Genomic DNA, 20,524 nt, shown 5'->3' with positions numbered 1-20,524 from the left:
GAAAAATGCTAATCCATCAAAAACAGACACCAGTCATGTTGGGGTTTCATTTCCATAACTCCAAATGGTCTCAGAGCATTTGTTTTCAAGACAAGCTCATCCTATGAATAATAAAAAAGCCAGTACTCCATTTAATTAAATGTCAGAAACTCACATCTGATTTCATCAACAACTAAATGGCCACGCTGCAATTCTACATATCCCACACACTAAGAAAGATGCTTTGAAATTGAAATAGCTGACTCAGAGACATCAGGGTAGAACTAGAAATTGTATCCTTTTCTCAGAAGCGACCACTTTTTTTGTAAAACATAAGGGGTTCCCAGGGTCCTGCCTTACCTGACATTCCAGCCACAGTAGTGTACCAGGTAGAGCACCTCTCCCCCCTCCAGGTCTGACTCTTTCACAGTGGCTGCGTACGTCTTCTGATTGCGACCTCGCCCATACCTCACCTGCACCTTCATCCCAGGGGGGTAACACTCAAACTCCTCCCCTTCCTCCCACTCCTGACTGCTGTCATCCCTGCAAGAAAGACAGTTCAGCACTTCCTTTCCCTAAGCCTGCCCCATAATAAAGACAAGAACCCATCTCCACCCTCTTAAAAAACTAAGCCATCAGCTTCTATAATACAATCACTTGGTTGAATACTAATATCCTATAGCTCAAAATTTATTTCATTCTATGTGCATCATCATTATTATTATTATTATTATTATTATTATTATAGAGGTTTTGTCTGTCTGAGTCAGATTCTTATGGCTAAATTTAAGATTTATTTGTTATTCATCACTAACTCTACTAATCAGTTACTCTGATCGCTAGTTACATTACTGTTTTATCTTCAGGTTTGTCATTATATCAAACAGATCTTTTCTGGTTAGCTTAATCACTTAAGCTTAATTAGCCAAATGACCACCTGTATTATAATGTTCTTCCAAAAAAAAAAAAACTGATCATAAGCATTTGGTTTCAGAGCAAAAGGGCGACAGATTCATTAATGCCAGGCTTCAGTTTCTACAGCTCAAAGTTATGCACATGATGCACTGTTTAAAGGTAAAGCTTGCAATTTACCCATACCCGATTAAACAATAAAATTTTAATCTGATTAACTTCGGTCCCCAAACAAATATTAATTGTGGCCTCTATTTGATCTAAATGGAAACAAACAGCTACACCAGCCCTTTGTCAGGTCACATAGTGCGTATATGTGTGTGTGTGTACACGTGTGTGTGTGTGTGTATGTGTGTGTGCGTGGGGGCATACTGCGTTGGAAGTGTGAGGATTGCAAAGTGAAATGGTGTTAAAACTGCAAAATTGTAGGAGGCAGACCCAAGCATTAAAGGAGAAGTTCACTTTCAGAACAAAATTCTACAAATAATTTACTCACCCCCTTGTCATGCAAGTTGTTCATGTCTTTCTTTCTTCAGTCGTAAAGAAAATATGTTTTTTGAGGAAAACATTTCAGGACTAGCTCTGGAATGCACGTCCGCGATGCTACGAACTATGTAATCATGTTAGAAGGTCAAACGTGATGAAGGTGGAACTACAGACCCAGTGTTTACTAGTGTGGACAAGGTGGACTGCTCCAAAGTTGTTGTGTGTGAAATGACACAAAGTTATATGTACCTTTTTGTTAGTAAAGAGTGTTTGACTTATTTGCACTTCCTTGGTCTTTGCATGTTTGGTTTGTAAACACAGGGTCTGTAGTTCTGTCTACGTCATGCATGACCTTTCCATGTGATTACGTAGTACCTAGTGTTGCGGATATGCATCCCAGAGCTAGTGCTAGACCCTTCTTCCTTGGCTAGGATTGTTTAGAGCCCTTTGAAGCTGCATTTAAGCTATATTTTTAAAGTTCATACTCATGGGCACCATAGAAGTGCACTATATGGAGAAAAATCCTGAAATGTTTTCCTCAAAAAACAATTTTTTTTCAATCGAAGAAAGGAACATGAACATCTTGGATGACAAGGGGGTGAGTAAATTATTTGTAAATTTTTGTTCTGGAAGTGAACTTCACTTTGGCAGGTACCATGCCATTCTACAAAATGTTAGAGATTTCGTAAATGTGTAAGATATCTGTTTAGAGCAGCATGAAACATGTGCAAAAAGTTTGTCTGTGCTCTAAACTTTATGCTACTGTAGTGGCTGTTACATGCTATGCCTTAAAATCACATTAGTATGACCATATCACATGGTATGACCTACCCTAAGATAACTTAACATAATAGTGGCAACTGACCTAATGCTTGTTTCAGATCGTACCATGTCCCACTTTACAGTATTTAATATTACGTACACTCTGACAGTTGAGGTAAATATTGCCATCTTCCCAGTCCTTTACCTGACATGCAACCCTATATAATAAATGAGTAGGGGAATTCAATTGTTTTCCTCATGCAGTCATCTTTATAGGTTTTATTAGAACAAAACTGACAAAACTTCCATCATCCCTCCTTGGCCAGTGCAAATTTATGATTCATCACTGAATATCACTTTCATCCAATCATCCACACTACATGATAGCCAAGTCCAGACTAATTTGTATTTTTAGGCTGATATTGAGTTTTAGAAATATAAATTACAAATTAATTCCAGTTTTTTTTTTCTCGACACTCCAGAATTGCTTTTATATTTTTTCTTCTACTTGATAATAAAAAAATGCCATTAATTTAAATATTTCAAATTAATTTGAGGTATGTTTCACAAAGCCAGAATGCTTAGATATTAAACAAAATTTGTTATCTGTGATTTACTACAAAAATAGGTATTCTTCTTCTAATTTCTAAGAACATTCACTCACTCATTCAATCATTAATGAATTCATCCATTGAACAAACTCACAAATAAATAAAGTTTAATATTATTTATATAAGATTGAATGCCAGCACTATGCTATAAATAACTTGTGTCAGGGACTGGAAATAAAGGATTAAATTAAAATACCAAACTAAACATTATATATGTTATACCTATTTATTACCTATTTATTAGTCCTTTATATCTTTCTTTAATATCCAGCCTCTTTTACATACAGTAGGATCTAATAGTCTGAGACCACATTAAAAAGCTAGAATTCTTAACATTTTTTCTTATAAATAATTAAAAGGCTTTAGAATTTTAAAATATTTATTACAAAGGAAACAAGTGTTCAATAACTAGGTCTCTATTAAAATGTAAGCAAATTTGTAATATTTTCCATGTTAACTGCTTTGTACATATTTTCTTTAAGCCTAATCTCTTCTACTGAAGCATTTGTTCAAATGACATTCCAAAGGTCTTGATCTAAAATGGATCAAGACTCCATGCTGGCTTGAGTGCACGCCATCATTAAAGCAAATATAATACACGAATATATACACTGAATATATACACTGCTCAAAAAAATTAAAGGAACACTTTTTAATCAGAGTATAGCATCAAGTCAATTAGTGACTGGGATATTGATCTGGTCAGTTCAGTAGCAGAGGGAGTTGTTAATCAGTTTTAGCTGCTTTGATGTTAATGAAATTAACAACTGGTGCACTAGATGGGCAACAATGAGATGACCCCAAAACAGGAATGGTTTTACAAGTGGAGGCCACTCACATTTTTTTCCCTACTCATCTTTTCTTACTGTTTTTCACTAGTTTTGCATTGGGATAGGGTCAGTGTCACTACTGGTAGCATGAGGCGATACCTGAACCTTACAGAGGTTGCACAGGCAGTCCAACTCCTCCAGGATGGCACATCAATACTTGCCATTGACAGAAGGTTTGCTGTGTCTCCCAGCACAGTCTCAAGTGCATGGAGGAGATTCCAGGAGACAGGCAGTTACTATAGATGAGCTGGACAGGGACATAGAAGGTCCTTAACCCATCAGCAGGACCAGTATCTGCTCTTTTGTGCAAGGATGAACAGGATGAACACTGCCAGAGCCCTACAAAATGATGTCCAGACTCCAAACAGACTTCATGAGAATGGCCTGAGGGCCCATTGTGTTCTAGTGGACCCTGTGTTCACTGCCAGGCATCGTGGAGCTCTGAACACCAGAATTGGCAGGTCTGCCACTGGTGCCCTGTGCTTTTCACAGATTAAAGCAGGTGCACCCTGAGCACATGTGACAGAAGTGAAAGGGTCTGTAGAAGACGTGGAGAACATTATGCTGCCTGCAACATCATTCAGCCTCATCGATTTGGTGGTGGGTCTGTGATGTTCTGGGAAGGCATATCCATGGAGGGGCGCACAGACCTTTACAGGCTAGACAATGGGACCATGACTGAAATTAGGTTTCGGGATGAAATCCTTGGACCCACTGTCAGACCCTATGCTAGTGTAGTGGGTCCTGTATACCTCCTGGTGCACCACAATGCCAGCCTCGTGTGGCGAGAGTATACAGGCAGTTCCTGGAGGATTAACGAATTGATACCACTGAATGGCCCCCATGCTCGCCTGACCTAAATCCAATAGAACACCTCTGGGACATTACGTTTTGGTCCATCCGACGCCGCCAGGTTGCACCTCAGATTGTCCAGAAGCTCAGTGATGCCCTGGTCCAGATCTGGGAGGAAATACTACAGAACACCATCCATGTTCTCATTAGGAGCACGCCCCGACGTTGTCAGGCATGCATACATACAAGCATGCGGGGGCCATACAAACTAATTAATACCATTTTAAGATGCAATGAAATTTCAGCAAAATGGACTATCCTGCTGCATCATTTTTTCACTTTGATTTTCAGGGTGTCTTTGAATTCAGCCCTCTGTAGGTTGAAAATTGTTATTTCCATCAAACTATGTGGCTTCCTTTCATTCTTAACACATTACACAGTCCATATCAGTAAAGATATCCAGCATGATATTTTTCCCCATTGAGTTTTCAAAATGTATATATATATTAGATTGCAGTTTGCTGCATATGTCATCAAGAATGTCTTTTTTGAGGTGTGAAATATTGTAGACTAATTTCTTTTTTACTTTGCTATTTAACGGTTGATTAGTATCTATAGCCGTGGCGCCATAATGATGGTATAGAGGTGAATTAATTCAGGAAGGACACCAGTTAAGGCCTAGGTGTGAAATGCTGAAGGCGGCCGAAATACACAATGTCCTTTGAACAGTTGATATTGAGATATGTCTGCTACTGATGCTCTGAAAAGCCTTCATAACGGCTCTAATCTGAGGTGCTGTTAATTGGTGATTTCTGAGGCTGGCAACTGTAAATGAACTTCTCCTCTGCAGCAGAGGCAAGTTTTGGTCTTGCTTTACTGGGATGGTCTTCATGTGAGCCAGTTTCATCATAGTGTTGACAATACTGTTCTTGCAAGAACTATTCCAGAACACCTGACCTTCGTGTCTTAAAATAACAACTGACTGTTTTTTGTTGTCATTACATATGGATTACTTGTCCAAGTCCATGTGTGTTATTTCATAGTTTTGAAATCTCCAGTATTGTCCTAGAATGTAGAAAATAAATCCCTAAACAAAAAACACTGAATTAAAAGGTGTGTCCAGACTTTTGACTGGTAGTGTATATATACACACCCACACCCACTGTAATTCAGAAAAATATTTGGGCTTCATTTGTATACATATCGATATATGTGGTATGCTGATGTAATACACTGGTTCCACCAGTTCTATATTTTTATTTATCAAGGCCTAAATAACAATCGATTGTTATAAACAAAACAACCTCTATAAACAAAAAATAACTTCAGATGACAAAATAACAACAGGTTTCAATATCTAGTCATTTTTTAGTTAACTAACATTCAAATACCAGGTTGGAAAAAATACGCATCCAAATGTTACCAATAAAATGATCAAGATTAGTGTGTATACCCAAGTATGAATGAGAATAATTGTTTAAAAATGGAGAGCATTGAAGACAGCCATCTATCTTCCCAGTGGTGGCTGTCCCACTAAATTCAGTCCAAGGTCAGATTAATATATATACACTACTCACAAAAAGTTAAGGATATTCGGCTTTTGGGTGAAATTTCAGGATGCACCTAAAATGCACTATAACCTTTACAGGTGAACTTAATTTGACCTTCTCTACACATGCACATGTCCAACTGTTTAGTGTTTCAGTACTTTTTGCATAACTTACTGTTCTCTAACAAGGTGCTTAATGGCAAAATTCACAACTGGTGTTTGATCCATGAATCAACCAGTAAATTTTCTGGTTCAATTAGAATTGGTATTTACACAGTCCTCTTCATCATGCTGTTCACATTTTGACATCATGAGACCAAGACGACACCTAACAATTGATCAACAGTACCTTGCCAGGGTTCAGGTCTGGAGACATACTTGGCCACACCATCACCTTCACCTTCCTCAGCAAGACAGTTGTCATCTTGGCGGTGTGTTTGGAGTTGTCATCATGTTGGAAAACTGCTGTTTGGCCCAGTTTTTGAAGGGAGGGCATCATGTTTCCCTCAATGAACCGCAGCCCACCAGTACCAGCAGCACTTATGCAGCCCCAGATCATGATGCTACCACCACCATGCTTAACTGTAGGCAAGAGACAATTTTCTTGGTACTCCTCGCCAGGGTGTCGCCACACATGCTGGACACCATCTGACCCCAACAAGTTTATCTTAGTCTCATCAGACCACAGTAATTCATGTTCTTGGACAGGTTGTCTCCAGCAAACTGTTTGTGGGCTTTCTTGTGAGCCAGCTTCAGAAGAAGCTTTCTTTTGGGATGACGGCCATGCAAACCAACTTGTTGCAGTGTGTGGTGTATGGTCTGAGCACTGACAAGCTGACCTCCCACTTCTGCAACCTCTAAAGCAATGCAGGCAGCACTCATGCATCTGTTTTTCAAAGCCAGCTTCTGCATCTGACCCACGGCATGATACCTCAACTTCTTTGATCGACCCTTGTGAGGCCTGTTCCGAGTGGAACCTGTCTTGGAAAACCTCTGTATGACCCTGGCCACTGTACTGTAACTCAGTTTCAGGGTGTTAGCGATCTTCTTGTAGCCTAACCCATCTTTGTGGAGAGTAACAAATCGAATTCTCAAATCCTCTGAGAGTTCTTTGCCATGAGGTGCCATGTTGATCATCCAGTGGTCAGTATGAGTGAATTGTACTCAAAGCACCAAATATTCAATGCTCTAATATAAGATACACACATTTGTATGGTCCTATCAAGCTGATAAACACATGAACATGATGAATAGGACATAGGACAACTTTGCACGGTTAAACGACGTACAGCTTTTATCACTTAGGGTGTACTCACTTTTGTTGGCAGTTATTTAGACAATAATGGCTGTATGTTGAGTTATTTTCAGGACAGTAAAGCTATACTGCTATACAATGGCTACTGTAAAATATATCCAAGTTTCATTTATATAGTATTGTCCTTTGAGAAGATATACTAAAATGTTTGAGATACTGTATATATATATATATATATATATATATATATATATATATATATGTACACTAAATGTTTATGTTCATGACAAAACATTCAGAAAATGATTGAACAAATATTACTTTGTGACTAAGAAAAAGCAGTTTCTCTGCTAAATGAATACAGCACTAGCAGAACTGTATCTGAACAAATCACAAAGGTTATGTAACAATATTTTTGGACTGATGAGATGAAGGTGGAGATATTTGGCTACATGCACAGTGCATACAGAAAACATTTATTATATTGTTTCTTGATAAAGTTGGTATTACATGTTACTGAATTATAGAGTGTATTTATTTCCCACCTGTTTTCTGAAATGGTTTATGTTTTAGATAAAATGATTACATATTAAAATTTGGTTGTTATTTGTTGTCACCTTATTTGTTTGTTATAGATGTTGGTGAGGCACAGCTGTTACTGCAGGTTAAGCAGGATGGCAACCTTGCTTCTAGATATTATTAAAAGAATGTATAGCCTTAGCATAATGGAGCACAAAATATTGCAATTCACTATCATATCACAAATTAGCCAAGGCCAACTGCAGTGCACTACTGTCCCAGTAAAAACTGCTGACACACATACCCACACAACCCATCCACACACACACAGAGACAAATATTTATTTCAAGTTGTTCCATACCCTAGCAGCAATAAGTTAGGTGTTAGGCAGGACCCTGGTTTCAGAGCTTTCAAATTTCTGCTTGATTAGAAGATCTTCTTATATAGCTTAAAATGGAATTTTCAATGTTTCCACAAAATCATGAAACCTGACACAGTTATACCAAAGAAGGTGACTAAAAACAACTTCACAAGCTGCTTTAAAACAAACATCATTGACTTCATCACTTAAATATCAAGTGGTACAATAGCAACAGCAAAATCCAACAGACAGCCAACATACCCAACAGAAATCCTTAGAACATGCCTGTATTACATTCCTAAAACAAACTGGCACACTCAAGTCAGCTGTATAATGTCAGACTTCAAAACAAAAAGAGATAAGTGTGTCAACACACTCATTGAAGACAACCAACCAATATATGGATGCTAATATTCTCTACAAGATTAGTCATAAAAGTGAAGCAGTCATGAGAGGAAAGGTGATATAACCCCTGACAGAAGGTCCACTGCCTTTTTAAAAAATAAGAGCAAGGCAAGGCAAAATTAAGTCTCAAAAGACACACTATATATGCTGGTTAACCTAAGATGCCATCAATTCCTTGTTTCTTTGGGAAAATTCAAGGGATGGTAGATTGTTTAGCATTAGCTTAGACAAATTTTAACAGTCTCAAAGAGAAAAAGAGAACAGCTACAAATTCACCATTTTATAGCTGAATCACTTTGTAAAAGCTGCATGGTGGAATATGAAATTTACATAATTGAGTAATGACACAACTTGTCCTAAAACATGCAGAAATCTTCCACTTATTACTTTCAAACTTGACTATATATTGTTACATACAAAGGATTTGACTATGCTTTATTGTATTTTATTAACAACTAAATCATTCAACATATTGCTTGTTTGCATTAACATATTTTTACTGAATAATCACCAGGAATTTAGCATACTTCTACAGTACAGTACCTTTTTCTTTTCTTTGCTCTTTTCTAGATATACAATGTTTAAACCTGTTTCTCCTATTTGTAATATAATCACAAAGTGCTTACAATCGCAGCAAAGCCTGGAGTTACACCTTCAGTTACACCTACAGTGTGGCCTTGAGTTACACCTTATGTTACACCTACCGTAACAGTTCCTTGTTCTGGTCCTTACAGGGTTTCACCATCATGTTGTCTGTGCATGGATCTTCTGTTGGTGCAGTTTCTTCAGCTTTGAGTTTGTGGAGCTCTTTATCAATACCACTATCTTCCTTGTCACTACTGATCCTGTCCTCTTCCGTTGGGCTTCTTATATTCACTTTGTTCCTAAAAACTCCTGTTTCTTCTGATTTCCCCTCCTAAAAGTAAGTTTACAAACAAACATATGCAAAAATCTGACATATGGTTTTAAGTCAAAGATGTCAAAGGGGGGGATTTCAGGTTTGAATCCCCTAAAAATATTTAATGACAGTTCCAAATTATTGTAAAATAATTGTAAATTATTATTTCTTGAACCTGTCCACAAACATCAAGAGACTTATATGCCTTCAATTTATTTCAAGTATAAATACACATAAATTTCTCTGAGATACATATAGGCCTATAGTTTAGCCACATAGCACTTCCGGTCTTTTAAAGTAATCCATATTATTATTTGGATAACATTTTAGTTCATCTCAAAGCAATTCCTAAATAACATTCTTGATAGATTATTCAGTCAGATTATAATCATCACTAGCATCAGTTCTAGGCTGGTTATAGGATACTCAAAGCTTTTTGCAACCTTGTTGTGCAGGCATCTCTTTTTGTTTACAAACAAAAACATCTATTTCTTCTGTTTTGCTACAGTAGCTGAAAAGCAGTGAGATGTGGTGTTTATACCTTAAAAACATTTTTTGTGCTTAGTGAGATTTCTGGATCAGATTTTGGTTCAACACTGTTTGTTCTCTCTGCTGGTCCTTCAATACTGCTATCTGTGAGAGAACTCAGCTTCTCCGCTGCTTTAAATGGGAGGTCCATGCGGAATGTGATCCCGGTTGAGGTGCAGTAGTCTTCAAAACCATAAAGATACCTATGGAACATGCACAAGTCTATCTTGAAAATCAAAGAAAAACTAAACCGAAACTTTGGTTGAAAAACAAATGACCAAGATAAATTATACATATAAATGAAAGTATGAAACTGTGAGACATCCAGGTGACTGGCTTGGACTACATACTTTCTGTAGGCACATTTGACATTGTAACCTGCGGCAGAGTTCAATACAGGGATTCCCAAATCTTGATACACTTGTTTCCAAATAGATCCACTCTCAATCTGCCATGAAAAGAATGAAAAAAGAAAGCAGAATAGGAAGAAATAAATGGTTCAGAATGTGAAACAGGAAGCAAAAAACAACAAAACCAAAAAAAGTCAAAAGGTATTTGACTGGTAAAATCTCTGCATGACTGACAAAAAATTTTGATTCTGGTGGACACAGTGTCTGAATAAACTATTCACTAAAAGGAAATTTCAAAGTAAAGAAAATACATATAATTTAAGTTTTCTACACCTTCTTTAATTTCATAATTCATGTATCTTTAAATGAATAATGATTAAGTAAATGATATACTAAAAGAAAAAAGTCATAGCACATCTTAGCTAAATAATGATCACACCACTGGTCACAAGGGTTTGAAGGACAGATTCTCCCAGGTGGAACTTTATAAGCTAATGTAAAGTGGACGTGGTAGCTTGGTGGTTAAGGTGTCAAACTACTGAATGGATGGAATTTCATAATTTCAAATCCCACCAAGCTGCAACCGCTGGGCGACCATAAATTAGATAAATGTAAAGGGGTGTCTGCTAAATGCAAATAGAGTAAATGTAAATGTAAATAGAGGCTAATATGTCCCAAAGGGAAATTAGAGTGATCCAGCAGCATATATAAAGGCAAGCTACAAAATACACATAAGAAATAAGGTAAAATATATATTCAAAATAAAGACATTTAAGTAAAAATATGAAAATGCATGAATAGTGTAGATAGTACAATATTACACCTAACAGTATGTAAAATATGCATTTATAGCTACGCTAATCTGCAAGAAGTACAGAATATTGTGTAGCAGTTCTATAGCAAACATTAATAATAATGTTTTCAGCTGTTTGGTGCGTTTATATGCCTGTTAACAATTATAACTTATGTTGATTTATTCAATTACAAAAAATAAAATTCACTCATTTATATCCGCTCTATTCAAAGGCAAAACTGAACAGACAATGGATGTGAAGTGATAACTTGTAGTTAAAAACTCTTGGTTGACTCTCTGCATTAATGTTAATTTTTTGTCAATAATTTTGTGCTGCTGCTGTTTAAATTTTTCACTTTCCTGTCGCAGCTAGTTTTTTCAGAACATTAGAGCCCTCACAGCATGACAGTGTGATGACTTACTGGCATAATTGCAAAGCCAAAGCTACAGGTACACCCACAGGAGGCAAAAAGGTGACGCACCTACTGGCAAACCTGAAAGAGCTCTGGCTACTGGAGATTAATCATAAGGCATGTGAAATTAGCTAGGCCTTTAGGAGCACCATCAGCACTGGTTAGGTGTATGCCAGGAGCTAGTGCACCAGACATATCAAGTAATCTTAGCTATCTAACTGACTTGGAATAAAACCGCAGTAGAAAAATGTGCACCATCAATATGCAGCAGCAATGACTTCATAAATTATTTCAATGACAAAATTAAGATTGTTAATCTGAAACCAGACAATCTGATAGCTAATTCTGTAGATAACAATATTAATATATCAGATTTAAGTGTTCAGACTGTTTCAATACCCTTCAAGAGACTGATTTCACAAATTTCTTCAAACTCATCAATTTGCATACTAGATCCCTTACCTACATGTTTCTTTAAAACAGATAATACCTAATACCCAACCAAACCCCCCTAAAAATAATTCTTCCCTTAGCACTGGATATGGGAACAAAACCTAACCTCAACCCCTGTCACCTGTCCAACTATAGGCTAATATTAAACCTTCCCTTTGTTTTGAAGGACCTGCAAAGCAAAAATTGGAGAGCTGAAATTTCAGTGTTAATCATTTGCAAGTTGATTTCTGTCAGGAACAGCTGGACAGTTCCCTGCCAGGCCCAGAGAGGGCGCTGGCAGGTGAACCTTGGAAGCCTGCTTCTTTGTGTGTCTTTTGTTACGCCCTTCCTATTGTTCCTATCCTGATTGTGTCACCTGTATCCCATTAGCCCTAATGTCTACCCCTATACATAGGGATCCTTGTGTTTGTGTCCTTGTCCATGATTGTTATCTGTACCGTGGTTTCTGTTGGGGTTTTGTTTGCTAGGTTCCATGTCCAAGCTAAGGTCTAGGTTTTGTTTAGTTTAGTTAACCACGTCCATGTCTTGTTACGTTTGTTTCCCTATGTCGCGTCTTAAATGTAATAAAAGCAGTGCTTTGCTGAATCCTGCGCATGGGTCTCATTACACCGTGTGCTGGCGTGCGCACACACACCACGGGCGTCCGGGGTCGAGCCCCGCATAGGGCGGGGGTCCCAGACGTTACAATTTCAACACACAAATAGTAATATTAACATCTAGAGTAAAATGTTCAATGTTTAAATTATTTGATAAAGTTGATGACCTACTCAGGAAAAAAGAGGGTTCGGTTAAGTAATGTGACTTTTTAATACATCTTATTATTGCAAGACATCTTGCACTGGAGAAATGTCCTATACCACATAGTTTGGAAGTAAACTACATGGAACAAATTATCATTTTTTGAAAACAGCAAGTTAGGAAAAAGTAAAATAAAAAAAAAAAACCCATAGTCTATGGGTACTTCTGAAGTGGTGTCTGGTTATATTACAATTATATTTTCACTGCCACTCTTGCAATTTCCCAGTTAATATGCTGGTGCAGGTAAAGTACAGCCAACAGCAGAATTATATGAAACTGGATTGTATTGAATGCGGGTTTGACATCAAAAAGATTTGCTTCATTTCACTTGGCCTGGATAAAATGATTATAAATTGAACAATATTTATTTAAAATCTCTCTCACACGTATCTCCCCAGCCTAGATAACTTAACTTGTATTCAGTTTTATGTTATCTTTTTCAGTCATTGAGAGATTTGCTTGCCACCAGTTGCCAAAGTTGTGTACAATAATGCAACAGGAACAGAAGTCATTGCAGAAATATTCATGTGGTACTGACTGTTTTCTCAAACAATGGTAAGTTTTATTGAATTTGAAAGGAAGCAAGTATTATCGAATACAGTCTAATAAAAGAGCCATTATATTGTACCAAAATATTTGTACTATTTAAATATATTTTCTATTTCTTTAGAATATTTGGACTTCTGCTGACCCAGGTGTATCAAGCAACAGAAACCCTTACATATGCCACAAGAGCGAAAATTGTTATCATACATGGCTCACATGATCGACATACATGGGTATTTGTGTTTTATTTTGTTATTAGTAACAAATATCTGCATGACATAAATTAAGATTACTAGTTGCTCAGGCAATTCTATGACTGACATTTGATCCTTTGAGATTTTGGCCTGAACATAAAAATGAATAAAAAAATTCTTTTTCAGGAGCACTTTTATGACACAGGCGACACAGGATACATTGTTCAGCGTTTGAACACAGTCCAAGGGATGTTTCGCCATTACTCTAGAAGGGCAACTTGATGGGAATGGTTGCAAAAAAGAGCCAAAACTTTGCTCAACCATACCACATACAAGTCTGTGATGTTCTAAAATCATCATCAGAGGCTCTAGTTTAGATGCCCTATTCACATTCCCAAGATTCCAAGATATAAAAGGACTAGAAATTTTAGAATAACAAGTTTACATTGGCTTGTAGTTTGCAAGTAGTTTAAAAAAAAAAGAAAGTTTTTTTTTAATCTACTTTCTGAAAAGGTACTTTCTGGTACTTATGGTCAAGTACCAATGAATGATACTTTTACATACATGTCAATTTCTGAAATTGTGAAATTCATGTGCAGAAAGCCAGATATTTGTGTTCTCCTAAGGAAAGAGTATATTATCAGAGCCTGACACCTACACAGATTTTTGTGATGGAAGTTATTTAAAAACCCACTTTTTTTCCTAAAACTGTCAGTCTTTATTGTGAGAAAGTTGCCCCAAAATTTAATTCTGTTCTCATGAACATTTACTTTTTATCACTTTTTAACAAGATCTAAGTAAGTATAGTTTTGACGCAATACTGAAACCATTGAAAACCAAGGGATGAGGCCTCCATTTTGTGATAAGCAGAGAGATGACACCATTGCACAGATGACAAAAGATGAACACAATTAGTTTTAATGAACTATTTAGTGGCCATCATTTCTGTCACTGTTGTTTGATTGAAAGGAATTATTCTCAAACAGTACACAGTGAGAATGATCCTAAGGTAATCCTTTGTGGGAAATAAATATTTGAAGAGAATTGCCAGTCTCTTTAGGAAAACCGACAAGTGAACTCATTGTATGGTTTGAAGAAGAAATCTACTCTTAATACAGTGACATTTTTTAATGTTTGTTAAAACTACTCATTCGATATAATGCATGAAGTTTTGGCTCAGTATGACATAAAACTGCTTTTTGAATATCAAACACAAAATGTTGTATCAAAACAGGATTTGCTTTCTAACATATTTTTTATTATGAATTTTTAGAATTTAAAAAATATCCCACAAAGGTTATTTTGTGGAGTGCTGGTAATGGCATTGGTTTAAATTTTAATCAGACATTGAGTCTTGTGAAAAACATCCCACTTCTGTTTGGTGACATTGTTCCTCCAGAAAACAAAAACTGGAGTTTGAGATGGAGATTTCTGACCACCACAAACTATTTAAGTACGGGTATCCATATAAAAATTTGATACCTAAGCATTTTATGCTCCATTACCCATTGTGTTGACCATTTGTTCCAATGCCAGAAGAAATGTAAAAGCCTGGTTTAGAATATGAATGCACTATCACCTCCTTCATATGTCATTAAAAATTTACTTGATGGTTTACAGAAATAAAGATTAATGAAAAGCTGTCGTAAATTAACCATTAAACATAAAAGCAAAATATAAACAGAAAAGATGTTTAATCCATACAAAAGTGTACAAAAGAATGTGAATGTGTTGTCAAAAATGTTCACAATGCTTTCCCTCCTATTGGCACTCCCCATTATTTAACTGGGCTATGTCAACTTATAACTTAAAACATAGAAATGACTATAACACCGGTCTTCTATATGAGCTTATACAGCTTTGCTTGATGGTTTGTGATCATCCATCTTTCTCTTGATGACATTCCAGAGGTTTTCAATAGGGTTCAAATCTGGAGATTGGGCAGTGGTCTCTTATTTTTCCAGAGCTGTATATATATATATATATATATATATATATATATATATATATATATATATATATATATGTATGTGTATATATATATATATATATATATATATATATATATATATATATATATATACTACAAAGAAAGTTGAGTTAAGTGTGTAGCGAGTAAGTTAAGCTAAGCGATAGAGCACAAAATGAAAAACTCCGCCACCTCTGCTAGCATCTTCATCTGATCTTCAAGGTAAATACACTTAATAAAACCAGTTTATTTCTTTACATTCTTTTTTATTATGTACTATTTTTTTATACATTATTTGTTATTTATAAAGTACATTTTTCTTATTTAAAAACACGTAACAAAAACAATTGGTGTGGTCATTTTAATGGAGAAATTTAATTTGATATACGAACAAATTGAGTTACAAGCTCGGTCACAGAACGAATTAAACTCGTAAGTGAAGGTATTACTGTATATATAGGAACCATTGAAACACCATGGCACCAAATAAAAAAAAGTGTAATTTGGTAATACAAAAAAGCATCAGAATAAAGACAGTACTGTTCTCTACCTTGCACAATGTGTAATTTCAACATGAGAATGAATTATTTTTCTATTTTACTGTATTTTCTGCTGAAATTCTCATTACCCGGCTGTGTCTGAATGTGTGTTATGATTTAATTTAAACAAATTAACATAAAAAATTTTTGAAAAAAAATAAATGGATGTTCTACTAGATTATTCTAGATGACAGAATTTTTTTCCCCTGAATATTCATGTATAATAATAATGAAAAAAAGTAAATGATGTGTCCATGCCTGATGTTCTCATCCTCCGCAACACTTTTTGAGGACTGTTTAAACACACATACAGAATGTAAATAAAGTTTGATTATGAGTGATGGAGCACATGGGACAGTTACTTCAAGATGGTGACCAGGTAAGATCATCTTTTTATATCTTTCCAGTTAAATGTTAAATATTCTATTGTCAGAATATTAACACGACTTTTAGATTCTCATTACCGAAACAGGAAGTTTCTACATTTTGAAAATTTTTAGATTTACAATTTTTTTTTATGAAAATGGACTTTACTGGGGTCTTATTATATGCATTGAGAAAAAATTAGTAAAGCCATCATGGCTTCTCTATTGTCAGCAAAACATCCTGAGGCACCTCATCCTTTGCAACACCATTCTCATACACCGCAACCATTTAAGGCCAGTTGTGGTAAAGAGAACTTTAAATATCTCTTATGAATTTAACAATAATTTCAAATTTCCTAAATGTTGATATTTTGCTTTATGATTTGTTTCATTGTAGACAATCAGCAAGTATGAAAAAAAGCTTTAGCAAAGGCCAGGGTGACAAAGTTCAGGGAAAAATTATACAGAAACCCAGAACTGCTGGAGGAGTACAGAAGAGGGAGGTTAGGAGAGAGAGAGGTTAGGTTTGGAGATGTTACAGCAGGTGTGATTAGCAATAAACACCCTACAGTGTTAGGAAATGTACATGAGAGTATACACACACAAACACACACACACACACAAAACCCTTTAGCCACTACTATAACAGGACTTTGGTGCTGGACTTAGTGTACTGTTCATACTGTGGGAAATTCCCGCCACACTAAGGCATGTAGGTCGTGTGATTCTTAATGTGACAGCAGCCTAATAAATTTGTTATAATTTAGTAATTTAATTACATAATAAATAAACAGTTATTTGTTCTTCTGTTAGTAATTTGTTTTTTTTTTTATTTTCTTGTTTACTTTACTTTTCAATTCATTTCAAAGACTAAAATTAAGCTCTACCCCACCCCACAACTTCAGGCCCAGTATAGTACACACACACACACACAGAGTAAGCATCAAGTCTATACTATATGATGATGTATACATAAAATGTTTTTTCCCATGTTATGAGACTAACCTCATTACCGAAACTCATGTTTATTAGATGTTATTTTAATTAATAGAAATATAGTACTTTGATTTTAAATGCATGTGCAGAATCTTAAAATTATGTTCTCTCAGGTTTGTCACGTCATTTTGAAAAAATGTCAGGTTTCTTCAAAATATAAAGAAAAAATGGTTGTAAATTGTGGAAGGTGTTGTGGTAATGAGAGAAATCAGTCAAAATTTAAAAACTGTTAAATTAAAAATAATTTAACAAATATTATTTCAGAACTTGAAGTAACTATGCATGACTTTGCATATGTGTTATGTGTAATGAGATTTTTTAGGACTTATTTTGGAAATTATGTTCAAAAAGGTGTTAAATGGTAAGTAAAAGTTTGTAAATTAATGTTCACAAATACTCCAGACTTTGTTGCTAATGTCTGAAAAAAAAGTTAATTTAAGCATTTTTAAAATTTTCATGTTTGAAATTTTTAAAACCAAGATTTCGTGAGAATCACCCATATATATAAGAAAAATAGGCAAGCGTAAGGATTTGAGCAAGTTTGACGAAGGGCCGAATTGTGATGGCTAGACAACTGGATTAGAGCATCTCCAAAACTACAGCCCTTGTGGGTTCTTGGTCTGTAGTGGACAGTATCTATCAAAAGTGTATATATGTATATATATATACAAATATAAAACTCCTTTGAAACTTCTTCCCAAACCAACGACGGTGAATACACTCCCAGAAGGGGGCACGTGTGATAAAGAAAAGCTAACTGTCACAAAAGGAAAAAGCAGAAGAGGAGATCTCCTATACACCAATCCAAAACAAGAATGGCAAGTTCAGACAACACACAAGAGCTTGAAGACCTGCCTGCATGTTTTAAATCCGTAGTGTGGGAACGTTTTGGGTTTCCTGTGAAGTACGGCAGTAAAGGGTAGCAAGTTGCAGATAGGACAATAACAGTGTGTCACCGTTGTAAGGCAGCTGTAAGGTACGTGAGTGGAAATACGACCAATATGCTAACACATATCAAATGACATCATCCAGATGATAGTGTCTATAATGACCTTAGAATCTACAATGACCTAATAGTTCCTCATGGGCCACTGATTGCTGTTGTAGAAAGGACATTAATCAGTTATAGTTACATTATTTACTGTTTAGTGTCACCCAAATGAGGATGGGTTCCCTTCTGAGCCTGGTTCCTCTCAAGGTTTCTTCCTCATATCATCACAGTGAGTTTTTCCTTGCCACCGTCGCCACAGGCTTGCTCATTAGGGATAAAATAAAATAGTTTAATAATTTAATTTAATAATTTATTCTTATTTCTAGTTATTTAGTTATATATTTTCCCCCTCCCCTTTCTCTGTTTCTCTTCTTTTGTAAAGCTGCTTTGAGACAATGTTCATTGTAAAAGGCGCTATACAAAATAAATTGAATTGAATTGAATTGAATCGAATTGAAATTGAATAGATGTGTCAGTCACCGGAGTTAGGCAGAAAAACTACAATAGTGCAACAACTAATCCCTGCAGCTTTTAAGCAGCCTTAGCAGGACCAAAAGCTATTACAGAGGCAAATGGCATATACATTTCATCTGCAGTGCGCCCATATATAGTGTAGAGGATCCCCGCTTCAAGTATTTATTAAATGTGCTCGAGCCACGTTATGCTGTCCCATCTTGTGTGCACATAAGCCAGTCTGCGGTCCCTTCTCTATACACACGCATGAGAGCAGTGATTGAACGCGAATTGGATGGACCTCTCGTGCTACCAAAAGCTATCTCACAGTGACCGCACACTTCATCAACTCTAAGTGGGAAATGAAAAGCCCAGTGTTACAAACGAGGCCAGTGTATTAACAGCACACAAGCACTCACCTAGCTGAGAAGCTCCAAGAGGCAGTAGCAGAGTGGAAACTTAAGCCTGTTGCAGTGACCACTGACAAGGCAAGAATCATTGTTAATATTGTCAGTGATACAGGATTGGGTCCACATATTGGATGCTTTGCCCATACAACTTGGCATCACAGAAAGGAATGGCAGTCAGCCAGGTATCTTGACTGCTGGGAAAAATAAGAAAAACTGTTGGCTTTTTCCACTGCAGCTCAGTGGCTGCCCATATATTGAAGACAAAGCAGAAGATACTTAACTTGCCAATACATTGTTTAATACACAACGTGCCCACATGCTCCAGCTATGAGATGGTTGAGCGGTGTCTTGAACAAAAATCTGCTGTTTATTCAGCTCTAACAGAAAGAGCCCATAAAAATAAGGATATTGCCTGACTGACCATGAGCTGAACATTGCAGAGTGTGATTGAGATTATGAAGCCTCTGAAGATAGTCACAACAATACTGAGCACTGAAACAACACCTTCAGTTTCCATGATCTTAACATTTAAAAAAATGAGCTCGGAATCCATGAAACAAAATGATGATGATATTCCTACTGCCAAGGAAATCAAGCAAGCCATCAGTGAAAATCTGCAAACGAGGTATTCTTCAGACCCTGATCCTGAGGACTTCCTTCACAAGTGCACTGCACTTGATACGTGTTCCAAGACACTTCCTCATCTTGATCCAGCCTATCAACAGAGAATCTATGAAGATATCCTCATCACAGAAGGTCTGAGCACAGCACAACAGGCACAGTATGTATAATTTGCTATCTTTATATTTTCTTTCATTACATCATATTAATGTTGTTATAATGTTCACTGAACTCACTAATTAGCCATTTCAGTCCATCAACTTAATCAGAGCCCAGTCCATCAACTTCATCAGAGCCCAGTCCATCAGCAGTAACAGCAGAGTCAGAAGCAACACCTTCGCCTCCACCAAAGAGGTCAGCCATGGCAGAAATTTTTGGCCCACTCTTCAAAACTGTTAAAAAAGTACCAGCCTGATTAGCTGAAGGATAAAGTTTACACCTACATGACAAAGGAGTGCATTTCAATTCATTCCAACCCGCTTGCCTGGTGGAAGGCTCAAGAGTCTGTATATCCAAATCTAACTAAACCTAAATCCAAGCTGGCAAAGGTTACCTGGCAGAGGGTTTTCTCAACGGCAGGTGACACTGTCACCACCACAAGATCAAGATGTGGACAAACTGATATTTTTGAAGAAATCATTCCATGGTCTTTCCTGATGTTTATTTCTTTCTACATTGTAAAACAATGCTGAAGGCGGCCAAAATACACAATAATCTCGTTTGACCAGTTGATATCGAGATATGT

The 20,524-nt window shown here is 36.3% G+C and overlaps 1 protein-coding gene across 8 annotated transcripts in view; it reads right to left on the bottom strand.

Annotated features, from left to right (window-relative positions):
• The window catches only part of arid4b (AT-rich interaction domain 4B), a 123,144-nt gene that overhangs the window by 12,028 nt on the left and 90,592 nt on the right, over window positions 1–20,524 (bottom strand). For 7 of the 8 annotated variants that reach the window (XR_009204036.1, XM_058384367.1, XM_058384395.1 and 4 more), the window contains 4 exons: window positions 10,239–10,336; window positions 9,902–10,091; window positions 9,167–9,378; window positions 340–522 (listed from right to left, as the gene is read on the bottom strand). Coding sequence is in view for 7 of the 8 variants with exons in the window: in XM_058384367.1 (XP_058240350.1) it covers window positions 340–522; window positions 9,167–9,378; window positions 9,902–10,091; window positions 10,239–10,336 (683 nt within the window). In the remaining variant the exon portion in view is untranslated. The remainder of the gene's footprint in view (window positions 1–339; window positions 523–9,166; window positions 9,379–9,901; window positions 10,092–10,238; window positions 10,337–20,524) is intronic. The other variant, XM_058384400.1, reaches the window with a different exon arrangement.

The sequence above is a fragment of the Hemibagrus wyckioides genome, linkage group LG03, assembly GCF_019097595.1.
Source record: "Hemibagrus wyckioides isolate EC202008001 linkage group LG03, SWU_Hwy_1.0, whole genome shotgun sequence".
Lineage (NCBI taxonomy): Eukaryota > Metazoa > Chordata > Actinopteri > Siluriformes > Bagridae > Hemibagrus > Hemibagrus wyckioides.
The sequence above is the reverse complement of the archived record's forward strand: the minus strand, read 5'-3'. Positions and strand labels throughout refer to the sequence as shown.